Source organism: Pelobates fuscus, chromosome 1, assembly GCF_036172605.1.
Source record: "Pelobates fuscus isolate aPelFus1 chromosome 1, aPelFus1.pri, whole genome shotgun sequence".
Classification (NCBI taxonomy): Eukaryota; Metazoa; Chordata; class Amphibia; order Anura; family Pelobatidae; genus Pelobates; species Pelobates fuscus.
Genome location: NC_086317.1, coordinates 288,065,691 through 288,091,605, shown reverse-complemented (window position 1 = coordinate 288,091,605; position 25,915 = coordinate 288,065,691). Strand labels below are relative to the sequence as shown.

Genomic DNA, 25,915 nt, shown 5'->3' with positions numbered 1-25,915 from the left:
GCCTTGAGCCCAGGAAAACGGCTAAAAAGAACACACAAAATACGATAAAGCGGGATCCCTCTGCATATTACTGACGAGGAACAGATCAGCTACCTGACGATACCACACTGAACCCGGTACTGAGATGGGAACATCGAAACTCCTAAAGCGGGCCTACACGCCAAATTAAGCCTGGACATGCACGGCACCTGTAGTAACACGGATAGCAGCCCAACGGGCCAGGGACATCTGAACCCCGGCAATTCTTCGCTGAGGACAGCAAAAGCCGCAAGGGGGGGCCCGGCCCCGCTCCCCCCCCGGCCGGTGGGGGTAATCCCGGCCGTATGGGGACGACACACTCCAGGGCGGTAGATACCGCGTGGGGTCCACACGATCCCCTACACAGGCAAAGGCCACCAGACAGGGGCCCGCCTGCAGACCTATCCCACAGGAGAGGGAACACAGAAGACTACACAAGGGAGGCTGACCGGAACACCGCGTGCGGGCCCTGGAGGTTCAGGGCACCAGACGGACCCCCGAGCTAGGCCCCTGACCGCTAGTGGAGTGGGCGCTTGAGCCTCCGGGTCTGTGGGGTCCCCGGAGAGCTTTTGTCCCTGATGTCGCGAGCCCGGTGGGGCGGGACAAACGCTGCCCCTCCCGACGGACCGGTGGTCGGGGGGGATAGCCACCAGCGCCAAATATGAGGCCGGCAGCGGGTGAGACAGCAGAGTGCGCGCTCCAAGTGGACTCACGTGCAGCTGGGGAGGTGCAGGGAGCGGTCGACCCGCGGATTTTGTGGTTGGGTCCAAAGGCCGGTTTGCGCTCCTGAGTGCCCACAGTGCCGCGGGGGACCCGGCTGGCTGGCGGGAGTCGGCTCAGGGGGGACGAACGGAGGCCTGGCGACCCAGGGACAGTACGATGGTGACACAGTAAGAGACTCCTCACAGACGGTCACGCAGGCCGTCATGCTGTTCCAGCCATGTACAGTTACCTCACCAAGCCTTCTCACCTCCATATATGAACATTGCATCAGCACCCATTTCCGTGGGGAATTAACGGAACATGTAGGACTCTAGTTTAAAAACGCATAAGCTTTGTCTAAGTTCATATCCCTTATTACTGCTTAACGATGTACTGCTCCTTAGTATATACATATTCAGCTAAAATGTGCTGTACAGGGCGGTACATTAAGTAATTGCTCGGCTACCAAGTTAGGATTCGTTTTGCCTAAACAGTTAGACATTCACAAAGGGAAAGCTCCCTGGTAATTCATATCAGAAACATTTTATAAGCAAGTTAAGTTCTTACTTTTTTCTATGTTAACCTACAATGCTCTGCCATAACGTCCCTAGGAGCCAAGGATAGATACTACTTATTGATGCACACATACTCACAGATTGCTGCATAATAGGCTGTAAAGTCGTTTCTAACCGCATACTTAATAACCAGACAGCTGCATTGAACAGTAAGTCACCACAGCTTGAAATCGTATATGCCCCTCATGATAACAGATTGATCATTTTTAGTTTATTTAATTTCTTATTATATATTATTCTTTTTGTACATTATTTCATAGCATTCGCATAGTACTATTAATCAGACATTGTTATAATACTAACTGACAAGATTTATCATCGCCAGACGGATGCAATACCTCTGCCATATATGCTTACCGCACCGTACGATTCAAGCAACTAGTTGCGCCTGTATTTGCTCTTAACATACGTTTTTATTTTTAAGCTCCCCATTCAATATGCAAGACAAATAGATTACTAGAGGCTATAATTGACCAGCAGTGCAGCACTGAACTTAAATGCTAGGGTAGTACCGATGATTGGCATCCTGTAAAATCATACTGGACCTCTGCGTAGGCAACAGCTTATTCACAAATTACATTTCAGCACACTGAGCCTCTGCGCAGGCAATACTGCAATTAATCTTATAAAGAGCCTCTGCGCAGGCAACATTATGTTTAATCGCAGGTTTGCGATGTCTTTATGTGATAACAATAAACATATTCAAAACAAAATTTTACAATTACATATTAGGTTTATATTTTTCCTAACAAAGTTTTCCACCATGGACTATGTATCTGTAAAAGAGTGGCTTAATAATGTCTATCTATATCTGTCAAAGCAGTAATTTTGGCAATGTTGCTCAGACTCCACAAATAAATCTAGAAGAAAGTGCCTTTTTCTTGTGTGAATGTTTTCTCATGTTTCTTCATGTGATTTGTCACTCCTTTAAAAACACCTCGGAGGAATGTATTATTTTTGGTCCTCGGAGTCTACCACTAGTTTATTTATCTTTACATGTAGTATTATTTATCTCATGCCCCTAATTCTAGAGCTTTTTATTTAAATGCACTGTTATATGGCTCAGAGATAAAATTGATGTATACAGTGCTCTGTTTTCAAACATTGATATCCAATCTTTTTAAGATTGTCTTCAAATTGATTCAGTGGATATGATAAAGGGAGCAGATTTTTATTTATTTTTTATTTATTTTAAAATTTTTCGAAGTGCAAATGTGTGTCTGCAAGACGCATTAAATTAAGAAAGTAAGAGTTGTTTTTTTATGTAAAATGTTCTTCTAAAATATTGGCTATTCTGTCTTTGTAATTTAATTGATGGGATTCTACATGTCAAACTCCTTTCTAAAATAGTTTTCAAGTGGCACAAACTATTTCAGATCCACTCATTGAGAATGCAATATTCCAACCCTAAAGGTATAGAGGTTGTATAGTAACGGACTGTTATTGATTAGTTGAAATGGTGATCATCTCACCCCCAAAGTACAATTATTCTGCTTAATAGAATAGGTAGTGTGCTAAAATTAGTTGTTTTCTTCTGTTGCATTAAAGTGCACTGACACACTGAGCAATTTATCTCTCACGCCTTTAATTCAAATTACCGTATATACTCGAGTATAAGCCGACCCGAATATAAGCCGAGGCCCCTAATTTTACCCCCAAAAACTGGGAAAACGTATTGACTCGAGTATAAGACTAGGGTGGGAAATGCAGCAGCTACTGGTAAATTTCTAAATAAAATTAGATCCTAAAAAAATTATATTAATTGAATATTTATTTACAGTGTGTGTATAGTGTATATAATGAGTGCAGTGTGTGTTTTTGTATGTGTTGCAGAGCCTTGGGGGGGGGGGGGGGGGGGGCATTTTTATTATTTTTAAAAAATTATTTAAAAAAATAAAATTATTTTTTTAATATTTTATTATAATTTATTTTTTTTCGTCCCCCCTCCCTGCTTGATACATGGCAGGGAGGGGGGCTCTCACTCCCTGGTGGTCCAGTGGCATGGGTTGTGTAGGAGGGGGCTGGCAGAGAGCATTTACTTACCTCTCTTGCAGCTCCTGTCAGCTCCCTTCTCCTCCGCGTCGGTCCGGTCAGCTCCCTCTGCAAGTCCCAGTGTAAGTCTCGCGAGAGCCGCACTATGACCCCGCGGCTCTCGCGAGACTTACACTGGGAGCTGACAGAGGTGCTGAATGGACCGGCGCGGAGGAGAAGAGAGCTGGCAGGAGAGGTAAGCGCTCGCTGCCAGCCCCCAGTCTGTATTATGGCAATGTAAATTGCCATAATACAGACATTGACTCGATTATAAGCAGAGTTGGGGTTTTTCAGCACAAAAAATGTGCTAAAAAACTCGGCTTATACTCGAGTATATACGGTAGTATCTTAGCAGTGGAAAGTCATTTTATTAACTGTTTTAATGCTTTTATTTGCAGCTCAGCGTCAAAGCATGTAGGAAAAGAACTAGGCAACACTGAAGAAAACAAAAAGCTGGAAGAAAACAACCACAAATCAGAAGCTTAAGAAAGTGTACAGATTGCAGAGTACTCAAGGTGGGCTTGTAGTAAATGTTTCAGTATTCCAAATATTTGTGTAATTTGAAAAAACACGTAGGAGATCACAAAACAGAGATTGAAATGTAACATCCGTCCAGAAATAACTTTGCTTTTTTTTTTTAGCACACCATGAAAGCTCCTTTCACAAACTTGTCCTTGCAAATCAAGATGTAGTTGGTCTTCATAGTCCTAGTTGAAAAAGCTTTAAATTTCACATTGCGGGTGCTTGCCTCTGACATGTGTTAATGTTTTAATTACATTTGCAGTTCTGTCTATAGATTACATATGCATTGGCAAGGTAATGGCAAACTAGAAGGTCGCCCACCAAGAATGGGTGAATCTATGAACTAGTGAAGAAATATAGCGGGGGTTGATTAGAGCTTTGAAGTTAAGTTAATATTTTGGATTGAATCCTATAGGGTACAGTAATGGTTTACAGAGGAAGGATGGAAGAGAAAAATGAATTGGCAGTATTATTCATTAGACTGTAGGGCGGGAGTATGGTTTCTGATGAGACCAATTAGGAGAGAATTACAGTTGTGAATGCGAGAAATTTCGAGAGCATGAACTTTCTTACCAGCATCTTACTCAGATAAGTGGTGGATGTGGGCAATGTTTTTAATATAGGTTTACAAGAATTGTATCCATTCTTTTACTTTAATATCAGGTATTGCTGCTCTGTGAGCATTGCCAATGACACATTAAGACAGGGACTACATTTAGCCTGTAACTGTGCCAATACTTTTAAGGAGACTCTGCTCGCAGGGAAGTTATTTGACTGTGATGTCCTGTCATGTCTTGATGGTTATATCAGGTTGCCTGTCGTCTATATGAGGCACACGCTTTATTTTCCTTTTCCACTTGTTATCTGACAGGGAAAGATGTATTTTACAGCTTGTAATACGATCACTGGACCTTTAGTTCAAAATGATTTGTCACATTCAAACTTCCATTTATTTTTGAAGATAGAGGAGGTCTGTATGTATGCAAACAGGTTTATATGCCCCACATATAATGTATACTCTGATCACCCAGCATGTTGTTGGAGGGGATGAGGAAGCAATTACATACAGTTCCTCTATAGGTTATGAACTCAAGATTAATTTACTTTCCAGTGATCATTTAAAACAAACAGTCTTATCATGATTTGGAATATTTCAGAATACTTGTTTAACAAACTGGCTTATTCAGTAAAGTGACAATTGCCAGGAATGTAAAGTGAATTGCAATTATAAGGCCAAAATGGCAAAACTTTAAGCTTAAATTACTCAATTTTTCGAATTTGGCTTTTTTTGCTCTAACTTTTAATTTTTTGAATTCCTTGCAATTCTCACTTTGGTAATGATTTTCATGCTTTCAGTCATTTTACTGCCTCTTTATTTTCCTAATCTGAATAAATTAGAGTGGATTTAGATTTTGAGACTAGATCATTGTTTATTGTATTTTTCCCAGACATTAAATAATCTGTTTGGTCTATGTAATTGTTACTTTTCGGTTACCTATCACCGCAGTGCCAGACATTCAAAAACATTTATGAGTTCTGACTTTATTAAGTAATTATGTGTGTCCCTCTTTTACTTTGGTAAGCCTTTTTTAGTTGATTTAAGGTGTAAAATGTATAATAACATTAATCATTTGTCTATTGTAAAAAAATAAAAATTGTGTGTTTTTATATTCATAGGGAAATAATAATGACCAGTTTGAAGCATGAATGTGGACTGTAATTATGGATTATGCGAAGAAACTGCGACTATTCATGGTTCAAGTATTACAAAATTTGTACCAAGTTGTCACAGGATTACAAGGAAATTATCCCTGCAATGGATCAACAAAAACTGTTCCTACAGCCATGATGATAGCTTACCATGTTGTGTTCTGTTATTTTTTTATGTAAATGTCTGCACTGAAAATTTGTTTTGTTTGCCTTTTATGTAAATTTTTTTACGTAGCTATTTTTATACACTGTAAGGCTTTGTTCTGGGAGTTGCTGTTAATTGGATGTATAGCATAATGTTATTATTTTTATTACACTATTTGATGCACAGGTACGTTTCACATCTGTTTGCTATCAGTGAAACTGCAGAAGGAATTAATTGCAATGTAAAGGCTGGTTCACAATCATTCAAAGAACAGCTTCAATTTATCAACATTATTTCAATAATTAAGTTAGTTGAGATCTGACTCCTTGGCGCAGAATGGGTTATAACAATACTTAACAGCATAGAGTTTGCCCACCCCCCACCCCGTTTTTTTTTTTTGTGTTTTTTTTTGTTTTTTTGTTTTTACAAATGCATCAAAAAGAAATGTGCTTTCATATTTTAAGAATTTTAAAAGGACTGGAATTTAGTTGTATTTGTTATTCACAGCCTTACAGCTTGCTTTTTTTTTTAATTATTTTTTTTGGGTGGGGGGGATTATAAACCATTACAAATAAATTTGTGTAAAATATAAATATATATATATATATATATATATATATATATATATTTATTTATTACACACACCACACACATATATAGTTTCAGCTGTCACTAAAAAAGCTGCTTTTTGTGCCCAGTGGATTTTTTTCCCCCATATAATTTATATTGCATACTGTTACTTGTATACATATTAATTCTTTTTTTATGGTTATTTTTGCTTATTGCAAATATTCCGTCAATTATAATTTAGCTGTAAAATGGCTTTCATAACTTTTACTTTATAATTTATGTGTTTTCAGTGAGACCACCTTATGTAAGTTACCACTAAAAAAATGTTTTTTTTTTTTTTTGTGTAGTCATATTTTGACCATATTTAGCCATATCTTAAATTATGTCAGGCAGCAAGTTATAATGTTGCTAAATGCTTCTTTTACAAAATCTGGATTTTTACAATATTTTACAAGTGGGTATGCTGCTACAAAGTTTGAAGCATTGGCAGCTGCTAATTCTTTTCTAGCTGTTAACATTTTAAGGAACTAGTAGAAGATGGACCCCAGTTCTAAGAGTTTTACTGACTCCCCAATTCTTTATATTGCATACAGATGATTAAATGGGAGAAAGAGATCAAGTAATTTATTTTTGCATTAGAAATAAGAGCCTTCGAGTTAGAACTGGCTGTATATCCCCCTGCTTTGCAGACAACCAGAGGATGAGCACTGGAAAGAGACTTTAAAAATGAGCTTTTTGCCCCTATTTTAGTTCCAACCCATACAACCTTAGAGAGCCAATGTTCACATTTGGCAATTCACTTAGCTTGCAGCATAACGCAATTTGGTGCTCCAAACTTTAAGTTGTTTTGTTGTTATGGCAACTGCTTCGCAGTGCGTTGCAGAATTGGGTTTAAACTGTTTATTTTAATCTTGTATTAAACCACTACAGATAATGAATGCACCTTCATATCCCTTTGTGTTAACTGGTACGTAATTTATCAACCATTATATAAACAATAAAATACCCAAGTATTTTTTATTTTTGTTACATATTCAGTTTGCAACTTTATAAATTGTAGACTCTTCAATATTCCTAAAATGTTATTAAAAAATGATTGACAACTGTAATGTGAGAAAATGCAGAGAATTTTTTTTTTTTTTTGATCTTCTGCAAAACAAATACTGTGTTTACTACAAAAAAAGTCAATGTTTGTGGTGGTCTCAGGAATTGCAAAGCAGAAATGTTACGTGACTGTCACAGATCACTTGGAATTTAAAAAAAAAAATATGATGATTTTCTTTTTGTAAGTGTGTTTTCATTTGTCTTTCTGCTCTTTTATTTACTGATTGCAGGGATGAATAATGGATATGCCACACAAAAAAAGTTTTCTGTAATGCTGACTTTTTTACAGGGTACAGGAGCTTAAATTCAACCTAGTCATACTCGGCTATAATTTAATGGTGCAAGAGTTATGTAAGTGTAAACACGTCTGTCAAATAAGCCAAGATATGGTATAAAATATACCTATTAGTCGAGTGTTATATGGGTATAACCTGTGCAGGGGTTTTTACTTAACCCACACATTTGGTAATATGGTGAACGTCAAATACATAAAATAAAAAAAAGAGGGACAAGAATAGTGCAGATGGTCAAAAAGCCACAATAGATTACAGATAAGGCTCAAAAACACTCACATGTAACGGAGCCTATACATTATTGGCTCCGTTAGATAAACTTTTATGATGTTAAGGCAGCATCACACCACTTCCTCTGTAACATCTCCTCCAAAGGGGATAAAAAGAGAGAAGCAACCAATGTGTAGGATTTTAGATTAAAAATGGGTATTAAGCTCACTTTTTTTTAGTGCCTTCAACTCCTGACTCTAAGGACAACAAGCAAAGTGCCAATTTTCTGGGGATGGCACCACCCCAATGAAGATTTTTGAAGCTTCAGGTGACTTGTAAAAGGGTGGTTCACTAAAGTGAATCATGCAATCGGCCCTGACCAGAGGGAGAGGACATCCCCAGAAAGGGGGGCAGGTCTGCTCTAAGAAATGGAAGGTTAGCCGGGCGTGAATGGAAGCTGGTTAACTAAGGGAGTAATATGCAAAGCACTCTGAGCTTGGTACAAATGTGTCAAATATTGCACTTGCTCTGAGCTTTCTGGGTCTATCCCTTAATACTCACTTGTCCACTTCTCTTCTCTCCTTTCCTTCTTACTAGCAGGCAGTCTGGGACAGAGAAAAGGTGGATGTCGTGAGTGTAGAAGAAAAGGGACACGCCAGAGTTTTAGAAATACAGAAATAGCAAGAGCCTTTGCACAATGTGCAAAGTTATCTTTATCTTAACTTATTTCATTGTCAGCCAGTCCACACACGTTTTGTTCTCCTACATCCTTCTTGTGTTTCCATACTTAATTTCTGTAGCACAAAGCAAGAGCATGTGAAGAGTAGTAGGAAAATAAAATGTATTTTTTCATTATCAATAGACCTATTCTATGAGCATGGGCTTAGCGCTTCAGCTCCCTCAGACCCTATGTTAAGCTGGCCCTGTAAACATCCCAAACTTAAACCGTTTGTTCACCAACAAGGTTATTCACTAAATTTGTAAATTGAATTTGAAAGGAAAAAAACAGAGTCAAAAAGAGCTAATCTGGGGCAATTTTCTAACACTATTTATGCCTTGGTTTTGACATTTGGATTTATTTAGGAAAAAAAATGCAGAATTTTGTGAATTGCAGTAAATGAGTAAAAAAAGTGCTTTTTTAAAAAAAAAAAAAATCTAATTCTTCTGCGCTGCAACAGTTGGAGCATGCTATTTTAGCTTAAATTTTGCATTATAGAATAAAGTACATTAAAGCAGATGTTAATGTATTTTTGGTCATTGTTTAAATACACTTTTTCATTTATGTGGCCTGTTTATGCCTTGCTCTACATAAATTGACAGGCCAACAAATGGCAAAACTTCATCTAAGCTACAAATGTTCTATCAAGGGAAGTAATCAGAAACCTTTAATTTATTTTTAATATAATTTAATACTCTCAAACATCTAGTATCTCGTAGTTTTAGTGCAGTTAGCCATTTTAAAGTGATTCTGTCATTATAGGTTCACTTCAAGCCGTAACATCTTCTTATGTAAAGTACATGCAATTTATCATAGTAATGACATGTTAACTAAATATATCCTCCAGCAACTTGCTCTGCATGGGAACAATCTCCAAGCAGGGTGCATCATCCCAATGATATGGCTGCCAGCTTATTGGTGTCCCAAAAGAGTGTAATCTGTCATTCTGCTTGAGAAATAACAACTGTTCTCTAGGCAAAAAGCAGGAGAACTGCTAGTAGGAACGTTTCCCTTCCCTACCTTGTCACTCGTTTGTCAACATATAGGTCTGCCGTTAGACTTGTGTGCAGTGGAAATTTGTGTAGGTTAAATCACTTTGACCGAAAGTAAGGAAAATTTAAGGAAGGCAAAAATATGGGCAAAAGGGCATGGGAATGTGCCAATCAGTGTACTGAAAATCACATACACATAATATTAGTATTATGCAATATATTTAGCAGTACGCGGATTGTTGCATTTTCCTGCCATTTGGTTCACAGATCAAGTGAGAAAAAGTAATAATAGAGGGATAAAGAAGAGCAGTAATTAAATAAATATATATTCACACATATTTAAAAATGTTTTTTGGGGGGGTCCCCCCTCCCAGTCAGTCATTTCTCACATGAACATGCTAATCCATTGCGTGAGTGATTAGTCTATATGGTGGTTTTGAAATCCTTCATTTGGATGATCACCCACTCGGCCAAAATTCAGATGAGTAGCAGTTCATAACCAACTCTACCATTGGCAAACAATCTATTTATCAGAAATTAATGATCGGTAAGGGATCAGTTTTGTTTTATAATTATTTTTGTTAATTACAATTTATATGTTTGCTAGCAATTATGCCAGCCAGCACAATGTGTAGATGGGATTATATGTTTTTTAATCTCATTTAAATGTGTGCATCGCGAAATGTACACTTTAGCTCTAGCTGTCTGATCAGTTTCTCTGGTTTTAAAGCCATATGTTATGATGGGAATTCAGATCTAAAGCAGGTGTAAGTTTCTAATACATTTTTATGTCAGAATTTTGCACGGTAACCATGTTTGGGACAGATGTGTCCATTAAATAATAAAAAAATCTATAAAATGGGACCAGGTACTGTAATTCTAAATTATACACATAGAAAAATCATGCTTATCAGGGTATTGCTTTATTTATTGTAGCAGGTGTCCAGTAGCCATTGGCTACTGAAATAATAAACATTGTATGAAAATTGCAGCTATAAATATTAATTGAATGGATAAGGAATGGTCAAATGTACATTTTGTAAACTATTTTGTCTAGGCAGTAGTTGCCAATGTTATATATCTACTGCAAAATATTAAACAAATGAATACTTTCAATTAAACTTTCCTCTGTATAAAATACTAGGATGATCTGTTACAAAGCCGCTAATTGTATCATTGCCACTACAGGTGTTGAAAGAACTTGATTCAATATTCAAGCCAAAGGAAAGTGGGGAAAAAAAAAACAAAGTAATTTGTGGTGCATGACTTTATTATTAGTCTGTTAATGTACATATTGTAACTTTTTAGTATTTTGTTATACGGAACTAAAACTTAAAATCTTGTTTAAAAAAAAAAATAAAGATAAAACATAAGAACAAGTATTCTTAAGCATAAATATTCTTCATTTGACACATGCAACACAAGTGTTGTAATATATTATCCCTTCAGGACCATCAAGAAAAAAAACAATGGATTTGCTAAGCAATGGAAAGAAAACAGAAGTGTTTCAGCTTAACTCCTATTTTATTCCCTTTTGTGCTGCCAGATTGTTTATTAATTTAATTACATACATTTATAATTTAACTTGAAAACGATTGTCATGTTATTTTAAAAGGAAAATTAGAATGGTATTTATTCAGATTGCAAAGACAAAGTGTTTTGAGAGGTTTCAAGTCTAAACAAATGTATATTGGTGAGACCCATTTTAATGTTGATAAATATAAACAGTTACTGCAAATCAAACCATTATCACTGCTGAGTGAACATCTGGAACGAAGCCCATTGATAAGATTGCTGGGTTTTATGTTATTTGCAAAACAAGTTTGGAGTTGACAAATATTAGTATAATTTAGATCCCAAAACAATGCAATCCTAAAATTAAGTGCATTAACAGTTGTTGTACTCAATAAGTAAAAAAAGTGGCGTAGTATTTAAAGTGCAAATAATTTAAAATATCGGTTAAAAATCAATTCCTTGTCACTATTAAAAAAAAAATTAATAATAATAATATCTGTGCTGCAACCATTAAAGATCTTGGCAAACAAATCTATATCAAAACAAACACAAAACATTGTGCACAAAAACAAGAAGTTTCATATAAATATTAATAATACATAAATAATCCCATATTGTAGCTGTTGTGTATATCATTGTGCACATATGAAATCTGAAAAACCGTGAAATAGCAATGTGCCAACAGGTAATTGCAAATATAACTAGTGATCTATACAAATCATGTATACATTTTATTAAAAAAAAAAAAAATCATAGCATATAACATATACTTGCTAAATCTTACTTGTAGTTCAGAGTAATCCACAGAAAAGAAAGCAAAAAAAAAACCCAACCAAAACAGTCCGATATTTTAAGGTCTATATATATATATATATATATATATATATATATATATATATATATATAGAGTAGTGTACAAACAGTACATGGATATACACTCACAAGTATAGAGTACCACTTAGGGTTATCCAGCTCTGGGTGGATCAGCTTCTTGTAAATGTAGGGTCCAATGAGTATAAGCTGAAGGACTCTCCATCATCAGCGCCTTTTTCTTTTATTACAATTTTTTTTTTTTTTTTTAAAGTTTCTAGTGAATGAATTAAAACAAAGAATGTATAGAACTTTCTAAGTTCTCATTGTTTTGACCGAGATTGAGTCCTACGGTCTACTACTTGTAAGCTTTGCTTAACTTGAGTGTCCAGCATAGCTACTTCCGGATTGGCAGAGGCACAACATGTATCGCCCCGCTTCTTTGGGCTTTTCCAGGCATGAAGTAAGTACCACTAATTTCTGTATTTATAAGTCCATGAAAAGAGACAGAGAAGAAATTTATAAATTAGAATATCCCAGGGACGTGGCTTGGCCTGGCCAAATGACAGGATAGACAGTTTCTGAGAGTGCTCCAACAGATAGTGGATTACAAAGTGTCAAATATATCAGTAACCGTTCAGCAATAAAAGTAAATCATACTGATTATGAATAAACAGGAAAAAAATGACTTCTGCTATAGAGAAAATGTGGGAAGGTACCTACTAAGACCACAACCATCCAGTTATTTAATGTCAGCTGATAAACTCCCTGACCCCCCCCCCCGCCCCCCCCCCCCCCCATCTGCGGAACATATCTTGGAGATATGCAATCAACCTAACCGAATGTGTAAATTCATTGGAAGCACAAAAGATTTGCGAACTTTGGACTTTTAAGATTGGAGTTGTCGAAAAAAAACAAAAAAAAAAAACCTGACTTCATGGTATTTCTGATATGATTTTAATGAATTAACTGGCTGACTACTTAAACGGAATCATTCAGTTGATCAGACAGAATTCAAAAAATTCAGATCTGACAGTTGAGCAGATCCACAGGCTCCCTAAGCCAAATTTAGCTCCAAAGGATGTTATAGCCAGGATTCACTTGTATAATGTAAAATAATAATTTGTAGTGGAGAGCTGATCTCTCACAGCTTAACTCCACCAATATATCCAGAGGATGCAGGAACAAGTAGTAAATCCAAGAGCATATACAGCACAATCAGCAGTAAAATCCAATAGTATCCCATCACCTTTCCCAATCACTGGATGACACACCGTATCAGGAGTAGAACCGAAGTTTAATGGCAACATTCCTGCTTTTATGAGATTCTCCCATGCAAGGGAGGGATTCACATTAATTACACTTTGCACCAATCATACAGACGTTACCTCCCACACATCTCCTCCCCTTAGCTTAACAGATAATACGATTATACTGTACATACTTTTCCCCACTTTCCAGATGGACCCCAAATATGTATGATATACACCCTGGTAGCCCTGATCTGGGTGAGCAACATATCCAAAAATCACCCAGATCAGACCAGGGGTTCGGAAGTTATGGGAAGGTAAAGTTTTGACCGACCGCATGGGTAAAGATGACGAAATTAGTTCTGTGAAATCTGGCCCTGCGGTCAGTCTCTATTCGTGCCCCAAAACTCCCGAAAGGCTATGCCACACATAATCCTAGTTCCTGGGATTCATCCTACCGAATGCCGGGCCGTTCGTGAGTTATATTCGGTACTTTCTGCCATCCTGGAGGTCTTAGCGGTGTTCGGCTAGTCGAGTGTCCGTTTTCAGTTCCAGACACTCGACGACCAAACACCGCTGTTCGTGGGGTTAAGATGGCCGCTGCCACGTGTTCGGCTGCCGAAATGGCGGCCACTCAGGGGATACAGCAGTGAATTCGTATAAACCAAGGGAATGAGAGAAACGATCAGGGAGGTAAATTGCATGATTAATGTACATCAGGGTGGTCAGTTTGTTCGGTATTTTGTTTGTATACCAAACAAAGTATGGCCATAGCTGGTGCAATGTCAATCTGTATAATCCAGGCATGTAAAACCTCAGCAGTGCCAACAAATAAAACGATAAATAGGACAGCCAAAAAGGGGTTCCGCTACATAATTCTTAAAAGCTTTCAGATGCATTCAATTCGTTCAAACTTAAAAATTGAATTCCCACATATAAAAATATTTCATGGTTTCTCTCCTTTGCCAATGATGAGACGTAGAGAATTTATGCCATTTACCACTGAACTACAAAAGTGCAATATTAAATATTAATTGCAATTTCCGGTCAAAATTCTATTCTGCTATAATAGACAAAATATTACTATAATTTCACCGGAAGAAGGTATAGATATCTTAAATACAAATCACTCGGAGGGTCATCAAATTCTGCAGACTCCACAACCACCACAGAAGATAGGCAGAAAGGGTGCGATGACGAAATAGGAATCTGAAGTTATGTTACAATACAGTTAAAGTTTGTCTTTACAAAATGTTTGTTAATTAACAGTGACTTAGTTCTCTTTCTACTTTGGGTAACTGAACATTCCTTTCAAAGTAGATCTTTTTAAACTAAGAGAATGAGAAATGTAGTAGTTCTTCATGGATACAGACAGTTATTTATTCATAATGGAATTTAAGAGTTCTCTTTGTTTAAATTATGTTATGTTAACGTATTAATGTACTTTTATTATGCCATATCCTTTCTCTTGCTCCTCCCCTTTCCCCCCCTTTATTTTCTGATCTCCAGAAAGGACTACTTTTTCCAGTATCCTTACTCTCCCACCAAAACATAGTCCTGTATATATTAGAAGATATGATATTTTTTAATTTCCCTCTCAAGGGATTTTTTGATGTGTGTGTGTGTATATATACAGGTGATACTCGAAAAATCAGAATATCGTGCAAAAGTTCATTTATTTCAGTAATGCCACGTAAAAGGGGAAACTAATATATGAGATAGACGCATTACATGCAAAGCAAGATAGTTCAAGCCGTGATTTGTCATAAGTGCGATGATTATGGCTTACAGCTCATAAAAAAAACCCAAAAGTCTTCAAGCAAGACGAAACGTGTAGACTTGTCCTTTACCCTCATTCAAGTTCCAGCTTTTATTTTATATTTCGTGATCTGGATTACGGCATTCTGACCTACTCCCTGCCAAAAAACAACCATTTTTCACATATCTGGTGGGTGTGGACCGGTGTGCTCCTCTACCCGACTTCTGGCGCGGCGAACAGGGTAAGTAAACTGGGATACTCCCAGAGCTTTTTCAGGCTTGGGAGATTTCTCAGTACACCCTTAGCAGGGCTATGATAGCCAGAGGGGTTTAAGAGCTCCATGTCCCATCCTCCCAATTGAATCACTCACGCATGCATTCACTTTTTATTTTTAAACTCAGAGAATTCCGTTTTTAAAAGGCTGATTACATATATTTTTATTTATTATTATTATGATTATTTTTTAGATACCGTATTTTACGCTCCACAAGACGCACTTTTCCCCCCCTCAAAAGTGAGGGGAAATGTCTGTGCGTCTTATGGAGCGAATGTGAAGCTTTACTTACCTGTCTTGTAGCGTGGGCCGGCAGAACAGCGTGCACCGCGGTACTGGAACTTCAATTTCAGGTTCCCTCCAATCGAGCTCAAATAGATGAATACTTAAAGCGGCGCTGTCATGCCGAACTTGCCTTTCTTTAATCGATTCCTCTTTTCTTCCTCTGTAAGGATCTGTTCTTCATTTCTTCCTGTCTGCTCTAGTTTTCTTTAACATATAAGACAAAGTAGGGACTACTTTGTCTTATGGAGGTTTCCTACGCTTTGACCAGCGGAGGAGCCAACCATTGCCTTAAACTGCATCCCTGCTGTCTCCCCAATAATCACATGGGAACCTCCTAAAATAGTGACTAGTGGACACCTAATAAAAACAGGTTCTCATTTTTCTCTGGATAAGGATAGGGGAGATTACTCACCGCATTCAATTAGAATTACATCACAAGTGCTTACATTCTCTGGATCACTATAGGCTACTGATTGGATTGTACTAAGGGATCTGTTAATTGCAAAAGCCAAAAGAGCAATTCTTTTAAACAAACATTTTTACTACATTCATGGTGAGATATCAATCAATTTTCATGAGGAGGTAACATTAGCCATTCTAAACCTGATATAGCAAAGGTGTTCCACAAATTCAACTCAATTCAAATTTAATCTCTATAATTCTGGGTCCACAACGGCTACCAATCTAGATCTGTGCATTTACATAAGGATCTACCTGCATACCACCTTACCACGCAAATTTTCTTCCTTCCTAGATGAACCAATTGCACTGGTCGAGGTTAGGGTCGTCTTAAAAGCTACTCCTTAAAGGAAAGCCCTGGCCCAGATGGCTTTACTGCCAATTACTACAAAGTATTTGCTGAAGACCTAGCACCACACTTCCTGCACATGTTTAATAGGCGTAACACAAAACCCTCTGTTCCTCCTTCAATAACAGAAGCAGCCATAAATATCCTATAGAAACAAGAATGTGCAATCTCCAATGGTGCTAAGGAGGGGCCGCCAGTCCCTATATGGGAATTAATCACCCAATTCCCCAAATCAATACTGTGAAGGATTTTTCATGTACTTGCCTGTGGGCCCTCAGTTAAACCCTCTCCCTGCTGTTTTAATGCCTGTATCCATTTGGTTCAAAATGTATGAAGGAAATGTATTCGTTTACCGAACAGAGACCACACACCCTGGGTAGCAATTAACATTAGAACACAGAGAAACCGCAACTTAACTGCTACTAGGTGGCCGCCATTCGGCATACGAACACGTGGCGAGAACAAAGGATGGCGGCCATCTTGGAACTCACGAATGCGGTCAGCGGGACTTATGCAGGGATTGCCTGGAACTAATTTCGGCACGGCAACCATGCGAATGCCCGGTCCCCACGGAAGTCCTGGATGAATACGTTTCCCTCCACAAATCAAACTGGCGTTCGGTAGATAGAATCTACCGAATGAGGGGAACATTCACATGTAACCAGCTGCACCATACGAACGGAGGTTTTCGTGTAGTTAGATGCGAACGGAGACCGGCTCTTGCTACTGATTCTATGGAACTCTAGATCGGATACCTCCACATGGCAAGCCGGCCAAACTTCCACACGATGCAACACGGAAACTACCGAATGGAAATTCGTGAGATTTGGATATGTAACTACCAGTATCCTCAGCTATCCAGGGATGTTAAAAGTATAATTGTATGTCTTATAGAAAGTATGCTTCTGAAATTGTTATAAATTGTAATGTTTCTGGCCAGCAGATAATTGAGCTTTGTGTATTGTAGAAACTCAATTATCTAGCCTGGCCCAGAGGAGGAGTTTTGTGTTGCATAAATTGTGAGTTCTGTGTGCCAGTAAATCAGTCTTGTTGCAGCATTAAGCTTTGGCTCATGTGTGGATTATTTGGCGATACCAGCAATTTATTACTCTGTGGATTACTTGGTGATTTTATTTTATGGGAAGAAGGGAATGCTGACGGAGTAACGGATTGTACCGTCACAAATACAAATACATAACACAGAAAAACACAGAAAATTAGCAAAGGGTGTTTGGGTTGCAGATTGTAGCAAATGTGTTCATGGTAATATGCTCATACCCTAATCCATATCAGATATTTTTATGTAGGTACACTGGTGCAAGCTACTAAGACTCTATTGGTCAGAAATAAAGGATTGGGTGGCGCACTCTACATACAATCATAACAAGAGTGCAAGTGCAGAGTAAATAATAAAAGTATTGATCAGGGCTATCTTTATCATGGGGCAGCTGCCCGGCCCAGTTACTCCTGGGGGGCCCAAGGAAGCTGCTCTGTGGGCCCCACTGCCCTCAACAATTTTTTTGGGCCCAGCACTCTAAGGAGCCCACCGGGTGGCCCATGCACTAAGGGGCACCCGGTGGGCTTCTACCAGCAAAGGCCTGGTTGGGTGCTGTGGCCCTTTAACAGCACGGCTGGGCCCTTGCTTTTCGGCAACATGGGAGAAAGTGACTGCCGCAAGTCAATTCCTCTCATAAAGAGAGCAGATGCGCAGGAGAGAGCAGGGAAGCCACCCTCCAGCAAAAGGTAGTAAACTGGAGGGTGGGTTTAAAAATGTTTTTACATGTGGGTCAGTATGTCTGTGTGTGTCAGTATGTGTGTGTGTGTGTGTGTGTGTGTTTCAGTATGTCTCTGTGTATGTCAATATGTATGTGTGTCAATGTGTGTGTGTCAGTATGTCTCTGTGTATGTCAGTATGTGTGTGTGTGTTTCAGTATGTCTCTGTGTGTGGCAGTATGGCGGTGTGTGGCAGTATGTCTGTGTGTGTGTGTGTGTCAGTATGTATGTCAGTGTATGTGCCTGTGTATATGTCAGTATGCCTGTCTGTGGGTGTCAGTATGTCTGTCAGTGTTTGTATCTATGTCTGTTAGTGAATGTGCCTGTGTGTTTATCAGTATGTCTATTAGTGTTTGGGTCTATGTGTGTCAGTATGTCTGTCAGTGTATGTGTGTGTGTCAGTACGTCTGTCAATGTATGTATTTGTGTGTGTCAGTATGTCAGTCAGTTTATGTGTCTATGTATCTGTAAGTTGTTTGTGTGTGTATCTGTATGTAGTCTGTGTGTGTCAGTATGTCTGTCGGTGTATGTGCGCATCAGTATGTCTATCAGTGTATGTATGTGTGTCATTATGTCTGTCAATGTATGTATTTGTGTGTGTCAGTATGTCAGTTAGTTTATATGTCTGTGTATCTGTAAGTAGTCAGTGTGTGTATCTGTGTATTTGCATGTGTATCAGTGTGTCTGAGCACCAAAATTATATATAAACACACATTCAAAAAACAACACTACACATAAATGCACACTTGAAATCAAACTCCAACACCACATACAAACACATTCAGACAAACATACTTCATACAAAAACATGCTTACATACCAACAGTGCAAAATGCAACCCTGCAAGCATGAGAAATTGTTAGAACCCCACCTGTCAATGCATTGTTAGAGTTGCATGACAGATAGGGTTTACCTTTTGTCCAACCTTGCAATTGGGGGGCCAAATAAAATTATTGCATCAGGGATCTTTATAGTTTAGTTCCGCCACTACGTTGGGGTGGAGGGCTTAATTGCATGTAAAGGATTGGGGGGGGGGGGGGGGGGCACGGTCTATGGGGCCATAGCAAATGCTTGCTCAGGGTCCAATCATTATTAAAGACGGCCCTGGTATTGATACCTAATCAGGTTTAGTTTTCCACAAATGGCTGTAAGGAATAAATAAACTTGATATAGAGTAGTACAGTCAAGGAAAAAAACAATATGATATCTATTATAAGGAGATATATTCACATCCCACTCACATTTATTAGAGCCTGTATGGGCTGGCTCAAGTAAAAATGCTTATGAAGTGGTGATGGTTTTTTAAAATCGCCAATCTGGCAGATGACCTCTCTCCAAACAAATGCAAATGGAAAGGCCCCAGATTAAATTCAAGCATGTAGTTTATTAAACCATAAACAAGTAAAATCTTACATGGAAGCACAGTCTTCAGCCAGAAAGTCCTTGTGCAACACAACGCTTTTTCGACCTCTTAATGGGTCTTCATCAGGTGAAACACTATCCCACAGTTCTATTTGAACATTTATACCCCTCTAAATTAGCTCTGAACTTTGTACACATGTGATAAAGAGCCCTCCCATCTTTACCATATATGGTTAGTGCTGTATGTACATTCCGCCACATGGCGGACCTTCCGACCGGGACCATAGTCAGTCCCACATAATATCGGTATGTGAAATATGATGGAGCGCTCAGTTTCCTATGATGCGCTCCTGCCAACATCCAAAATGGCGCCTCAGGAACTTCCTCTGACGTACTTCAGCTTGGCGTCCTCCATATTTTCATAATACGTACTTCCGCTTGGCGTCCTCCATATTTTCATAATACGTACTTCCGCTTGGCATCCTCCATATTTTCATAATACGTGCCTCAGCATGAATTCAAAAGGAAGTGCACGTCACGGCTCCCCGCGATTCTGTCGTTACATAGAGGCTACATCGCAGCAAACCGCTGCCAGACTTCCTTCTATCCCAGTGCCCAGCAATTACGGCGTTTCTAGAGACGCTGGCTGCTGTGGTTCCGGTTTTAATAAGAGACTTACCTCCGCCCACATCAAAGATGGCGCCAACGTGCGTGCAACGTCATAGATGCGCACGCATGTTTTAGGGTCAGAGGTAAAAGACCTAAGGATAGAGATGTCCCGAATAGTTTGCTGGCGAATAGTTCCTGGCGAACATAGCTTGTTCGCGTTCGCCACGGATGGCGAACATATGCGATGTTCGGTCCGCCCCCTTTTCGTCATCATTAAGTAAACTTTGACCCTGTACCTCACAGTCAGCAGACACATTCCAGCCAATCAGCAGCAGACCCTCCCTCCCAGACCCTCCCACCTCCTGGACAGCATCCATTTTAGATTCATTCGGAAGCTGCATTTTTTTTTTTTTTATTCTTTATTTTTGAAGTGCAGTGAACATACACGTAGTGACAATGACATATGGTGCAATGCAAAACGTTGGAATACAGACTTAGAGTTATGAAACAAAATGTCAAGAGGAACTGCACATTTTTAAAATATAAAACAATCATGCTAGGTAAACTTGTCTTGATATAAGTGAAAAGCATGGCATAGGGAAATCGTCAGACATGTTGAGAGTGTTCGTAAGTTTGAATACACATGCTTGAACTGAAGAGGGGTAAGGGGATTAACACCACCAGTTATAGATCAACATGTGTGAATCAGAATACCAAAACTAGAAATAAGTAGACTAAATAACCTCTTAGTGAGTGCTGTTAAATGCTAGACAACTGACTACACCTCACAGCAAGGGCATTTTAGATTCTCAGCAGCAGAGATGTTTTAGCCAATTCCTCTGACATGCTTCAGAGAGTGGTCGTCTCTACTTGCATCCATGTGCCGTTTAGTAGTGCTTCCGGGTGCACTAGAGGATCGCTCAGACCACAAGGGTCAGCAGGTCGGCGCATCAGCACCCTTGCTCCCCGAGCCCAGTCCACTGTGGAAGAAGATGCCTGGTCGCCCCCAGCCCTCCAGCTTCAGTATAAGTAACCTGTGAGGTTCTGGGATCGGTCCTGTTCAGTCGTGGGCGGCTGGTTGGCGTGCCATCCCCCCTGGCTCTCTGTTCCGAAGGAGAGCACAATGCTGGGGCACTTCTGGAGATCTCTTTCATCCTAGGTGAGGTGAGTAGCAAAGACCTCTGTCGTGGTTCAATCAAAGACTGCACAGAGAGCATCAAAGGCTGCATGGAACTTAGCTTCCCAGTGTGGGCTTGATTAATCTGTCGGAGTGGCGGCCATCTTGGCTGTGACACGATGGCTCGTCTTGTCAGGGTGAGTAGTGGCCATTTAGCCTTGTGGGTTACTTTAGCCTTTCCCTGGTGGGGACCGGGTCCAGAGGGAGGGGAACGGGGCTGGTCCAGAGGGGGGGGGAAACGGGGCTGTAGATATGAGGTGAAGACACGATGAGAGCTCCAGGCCGGGAGATCGGCCGCTTCTCCCTGCCACAGAACTCCCAGAGCAGATAGGCCGCAGGACAGTGCGTAGTCATAGGCTGCTACAAACTTGATCGGTTAACCTCCCTGGTGTTCAGGAACTGGTACGTGTTCAGTGAGCAACCTCCAAAGGTATTATTCCCTCTGTGGGCCTCACTTTGCAGGCTGTATGCAGGGAGCTCACTTCATGCATGTCAGTCCGCCATGCTGGCCAGGCCCCCCCCCCCCCCCCCGGAAGCTGCATTCTTAGTGAGAGGAGGGACAGTGTAGCTGCTGCTGATTTAATAGGGAAATCGATAGCTAGGCTAGTGCATTCAGTGTCCACTACAGTCATGAAGGACTCATCTGATCTCTGCTGTAAGGACAGCACCCCAAAAAGCCCTTTTTAGGGCTAGAACATCAGTCTGCTTTTTTTTTCCTGTGTAATCTAATTGCAGTTGCCTGCCTGCCAGTGTGTTTATCAGGCTCACAGCATATACTGTGCCCACTTGCCCAGTGCCACCACTCATATCTGGTGTCACGATAGCTTGCATTTAAAAAAAAACAACAACAAACTTTTTTGACTGTAATAAAATAGCAGTCAGTTTCCTTCACACGTGTGCGTTTCAGGGCCTGCCAGGGCACAGTGTCACACCAGTGCAACTCATATCTGGTGTAACACTAGTGTACATTTAAAAAAAAAACTAGAAATTTGACTGTGAAATAATAGCCGTCAGTTTTCTTCACACGTGTGCGTTTCAGGGCCTGCCAGGGCACAGTGTCACACCAGTGCAACTCATATCTGGTGTAACAGTAGTGTACATTTAAAAAAAAACTAGAAATTTGACTGTGAAATAATAGCAGTCAGTTTTCTTCACACGTGTGCGTTTCAGGGCCTGCCAGGGCACAGTGTCACACCAGTGCAACTCATATCTGGTGTAACAGTAGTGTACATTTAAAAAAAAAACTAGAAATTTGACTGTGAAATAATAGCAGTCAGTTTCCTTCACACGTGTGCGTTTCAGGGCCTGCCAGGGCACAGTGTCACACCAGTGCAACTCATATCTGGTGTAACAGTAGTGTACATTTAAAAAAAAACTAGAAATTTGACTGTGAAATAATAGCAGTCAGTTTCCTTCATACGTGTGCGTTTCAGGGCCTGCCAGGGCACAGTGTCACACCAGTGCAACTCATATCTGGTGTAACAGTAGTGTACATTAAAAAACAAACTAGAAATTTGGCTGTGAAATAATAGCCGTCAGTTTTCTTCACACGTGTGCGTTTCAGGGCCTGCCAGGGCACAGTGTCACACCAGTGCAACTCATATCTGGTGTAACAGTATTGTACATTAAAAAAAAAAACTAGAAATTTGACTGTGAAATAATAGCAGTCAGTTTTCTTCACACGTGTGCATTTCAGGGCCTGCCAGGGCACAGTGTCACACCAGTGCAACTCATATCTGGTGTAACAGTAGTGTACATTTAAAAAAAAACTAGAAATTTGACTGTGAAATAATAGCAGTCAGATTCCTTCATACGTGTGCCTTTCAGGGCCTGCCAGGGCACAGTGTCACACCAGTGCAACTCATATCTGGTGTAACAGTAGTGTACATTAAAAAACAAACTAGAAATTTGACTGTGAAATAATAGCAGTCAGTTTCCTTCACGCGTGTGCGTTTCAGGGCTTGCCAGGGCACAGTGTCACACCAGTGCAACTCATATCTGGTGTAACACTAGTGTACATTTAAAAAAAAAAAAACTAGAAATTTGACTGTGAAATAATAGCCATCAGTTTTCTTCACACGTGTGCGTTTCAGGGCCTGCCAGGGCACAGTGTCACACCAGTGCAACTCATATCTGGTGTAACAGTAGTGTACATTTAAAAAAAAACTAGAAATTTGACTGTGAAATAATAGCAGTCAGTTTCCTTCACACGTGTACGTTTCAGGGCCTGCCAGGGCACAGTGTCACACCAGTGCAACTCATATCTGGTGTAACAGTAGTGTACATTTAAAAAAAAAAAATAGAAATTTGACTGTGAAATAATAGCAGTCAGTTTCCTTCATACGTGTGCGTTTCAGGGCCTGCCAGGGCACAGTGTCACACCAGTGCAACTCATATCTGGTGTAACAGTAGTGTACATTAAAAAACAAACTAGAAATTTGGCTGTGAAATAATAGCCGTCAGTTTTCTTCACACGTGTGCGTTTCAGGGCCTGCCAGGGCACAGTGTCACACCAGTGCAACTCATATCTGGTGTAACACTAGTGTACATTTAAAAAAAAAACGAGAAATTTGACTGTGAAATAATAGCCGTCAGTTTTCTTCACACGTGTGCGTTTCAGGGCCTGCCAGGGCACAGTGTCACACCAGTGCAACTCATATCTGGTGTAACAGTAGTGTACATTTAAAAAAAACTAGAAATTTGACTGTGAAATAATAGCAGTCAGTTTCCTTCACACGTGTGCGTTTCAGGGCCTGCCAGGGCACAGTGTCACACCAGTGCAACTCATATCTGGTGTAACAGTAGTGTACATTTAAAAAAAAAAAATAGAAATTTGACTGTGAAATAATAGCAGTCAGTTTCCTTCATACGTGTGCGTTTCAGGGCCTGCCAGGGCACAGTGTCACACCAGTGCAACTCATATCTGGTGTAACAGTAGTGTACATTAAAAAACAAACTATAAATTTGGCTGTGAAATAATAGCCGTCAGTTTTCTTCACACGTGTGCGTTTCAGGGCCTGCCAGGGCACAGTGTCACACCAGTGCAACTCATATCTGGTGTAACACTAGTGTACATTTAAAAAAAAAACGAGAAATTTGACTGTGAAATAATAGCCGTCAGTTTTCTTCACACGTGTGCGTTTCAGGGCCTGCCAGGGCACAGTGTCACACCAGTGCAACTCATATCTGGTGTAACAGTAGTGTACATTTAAAAAAAACTAGAAATTTGACTGTGAAATAATAGCAGTCAGTTTCCTTCACACGTGTGCGTTTCAGGGCCTGCCAGGGCACAGTGTCACACCAGTGCAACTCATATCTGGTGTAACAGTAGTGTACATTTCAAAAAAAAAAAAATAGAAATTTGACTGTGAAATAATAGCAGTCAGTTTCCTTCATACGTGTGCGTTTCAGGGCCTGCCAGGGCACAGTGTCACACCAGTGCAACTCATATCTGGTGTAACAGTAGTGTACATTAAAAAACAAACTAGAAATTTGGCTGTGAAATAATAGCCGTCAGTTTTCTTCACACGTGTGCGTTTCAGGGCCTGCCAGGGCACAGTGTCACACCAGTGCAACTCATATCTGGTGTAACAGTATTGTACATTAAAAAAAAAAAACTAGAAATTTGACTGTGAAATAATAGCAGTGAGTTTCCTTCACACGTGTGCGTTTCAGGGCCTGCCAGGGCACAGTGTCACACCAGTGCAACTCATATCTGGTGTAACAGTAGTGTACATTTAAAAAAAACAACACTTTTTTGACTGTGAAATAATAGCAGTCAGTTTCCTTCACACGTGTGCATTTCAGGGCCTGCCAGGGCACAGTGTCACACCAGTGCAACTCATATCTGGTGTAACAGTAGTGTACATTTAAAAAAAAACTAGAAATTTGACTGTGAAATAATAGCAGTCAGTTTCCTTCATACGTGTGCGTTTCAGGGCCTGCCAGGGCACAGTGTCCACCAGTGCAACTCATATCTGGTGTAACAGTAGTGTACATTTAAAAAAAAACTAGAAATTTGACTGTGAAATAATAGCAGTCAGTTTCCTTCACACGTGTGCGTTTCAGGGCCTGCCAGGGCACAGTGTCACACCAGTGCAACTCATATCTGGTGTAACAGTAGTGTACATTTAAAAAAAAATATAGAAATTTGACTGTGAAATAATAGCAGTCAGTTTCCTTCATACGTGTGCGTTTCAGGGCCTGCCAGGGCACAGTGTCACACCAGTGCAACTCATATCTGGTGTAACAGTAGTGTACATTAAAAAAAAAACTAGAAATTTGGCTGTGAAATAATAGCCGTCAGTTTTCTTCACACATGTGCGTTTCAGGGCCTGCCAGGGCACAGTGTCACACCAGTGCAACTCATATCTGGTGTAACACTAGTGTACATTTAAAAAAAAACCTAGAAATTTGACTGTGAAATAATAGCCGTCAGTTTTCTTCACACGTGTGCGTTTCAGGGCCTGCCAGGGCACAGTGTCACACCAGTGCAACTCATATCTGGTGTAACAGTAGTGTACATTTAAAAAAAAACTAGAAATTTGACTGTGAAATAATAGCAGTCAGTTTCCTTCACACGTGTGCGTTTCAGGGCCTGCCAGGGCACAGTGTCACACCAGTGCAACTCATATCTGGTGTAACAGTAGTGTACATTTAAAAAAAAAATAATAGAATTTGACTGTGAAATAATAGCAGTCAGT

At 39.8% G+C, this 25,915-nt stretch overlaps 1 protein-coding gene across 2 annotated transcripts in view; it reads left to right on the top strand.

The window, feature by feature from the left end:
• Nucleotides 1-6,227, top strand: part of ALCAM (activated leukocyte cell adhesion molecule) — a 72,776-nt gene extending 66,549 nt beyond the window's left edge. For both annotated transcript variants that reach the window (XM_063444610.1, XM_063444609.1), the window contains 2 exons: nucleotides 3,725-3,841; nucleotides 5,526-6,227. In XM_063444610.1, coding sequence (XP_063300680.1) covers nucleotides 3,725-3,812 — 88 coding nt within the window. In that variant the 3' untranslated portion in view covers nucleotides 3,813-3,841; nucleotides 5,526-6,227. The remainder of the gene's footprint in view (nucleotides 1-3,724; nucleotides 3,842-5,525) is intronic.
• Nucleotides 6,228-25,915: the final 19,688 nt, after the last annotated feature.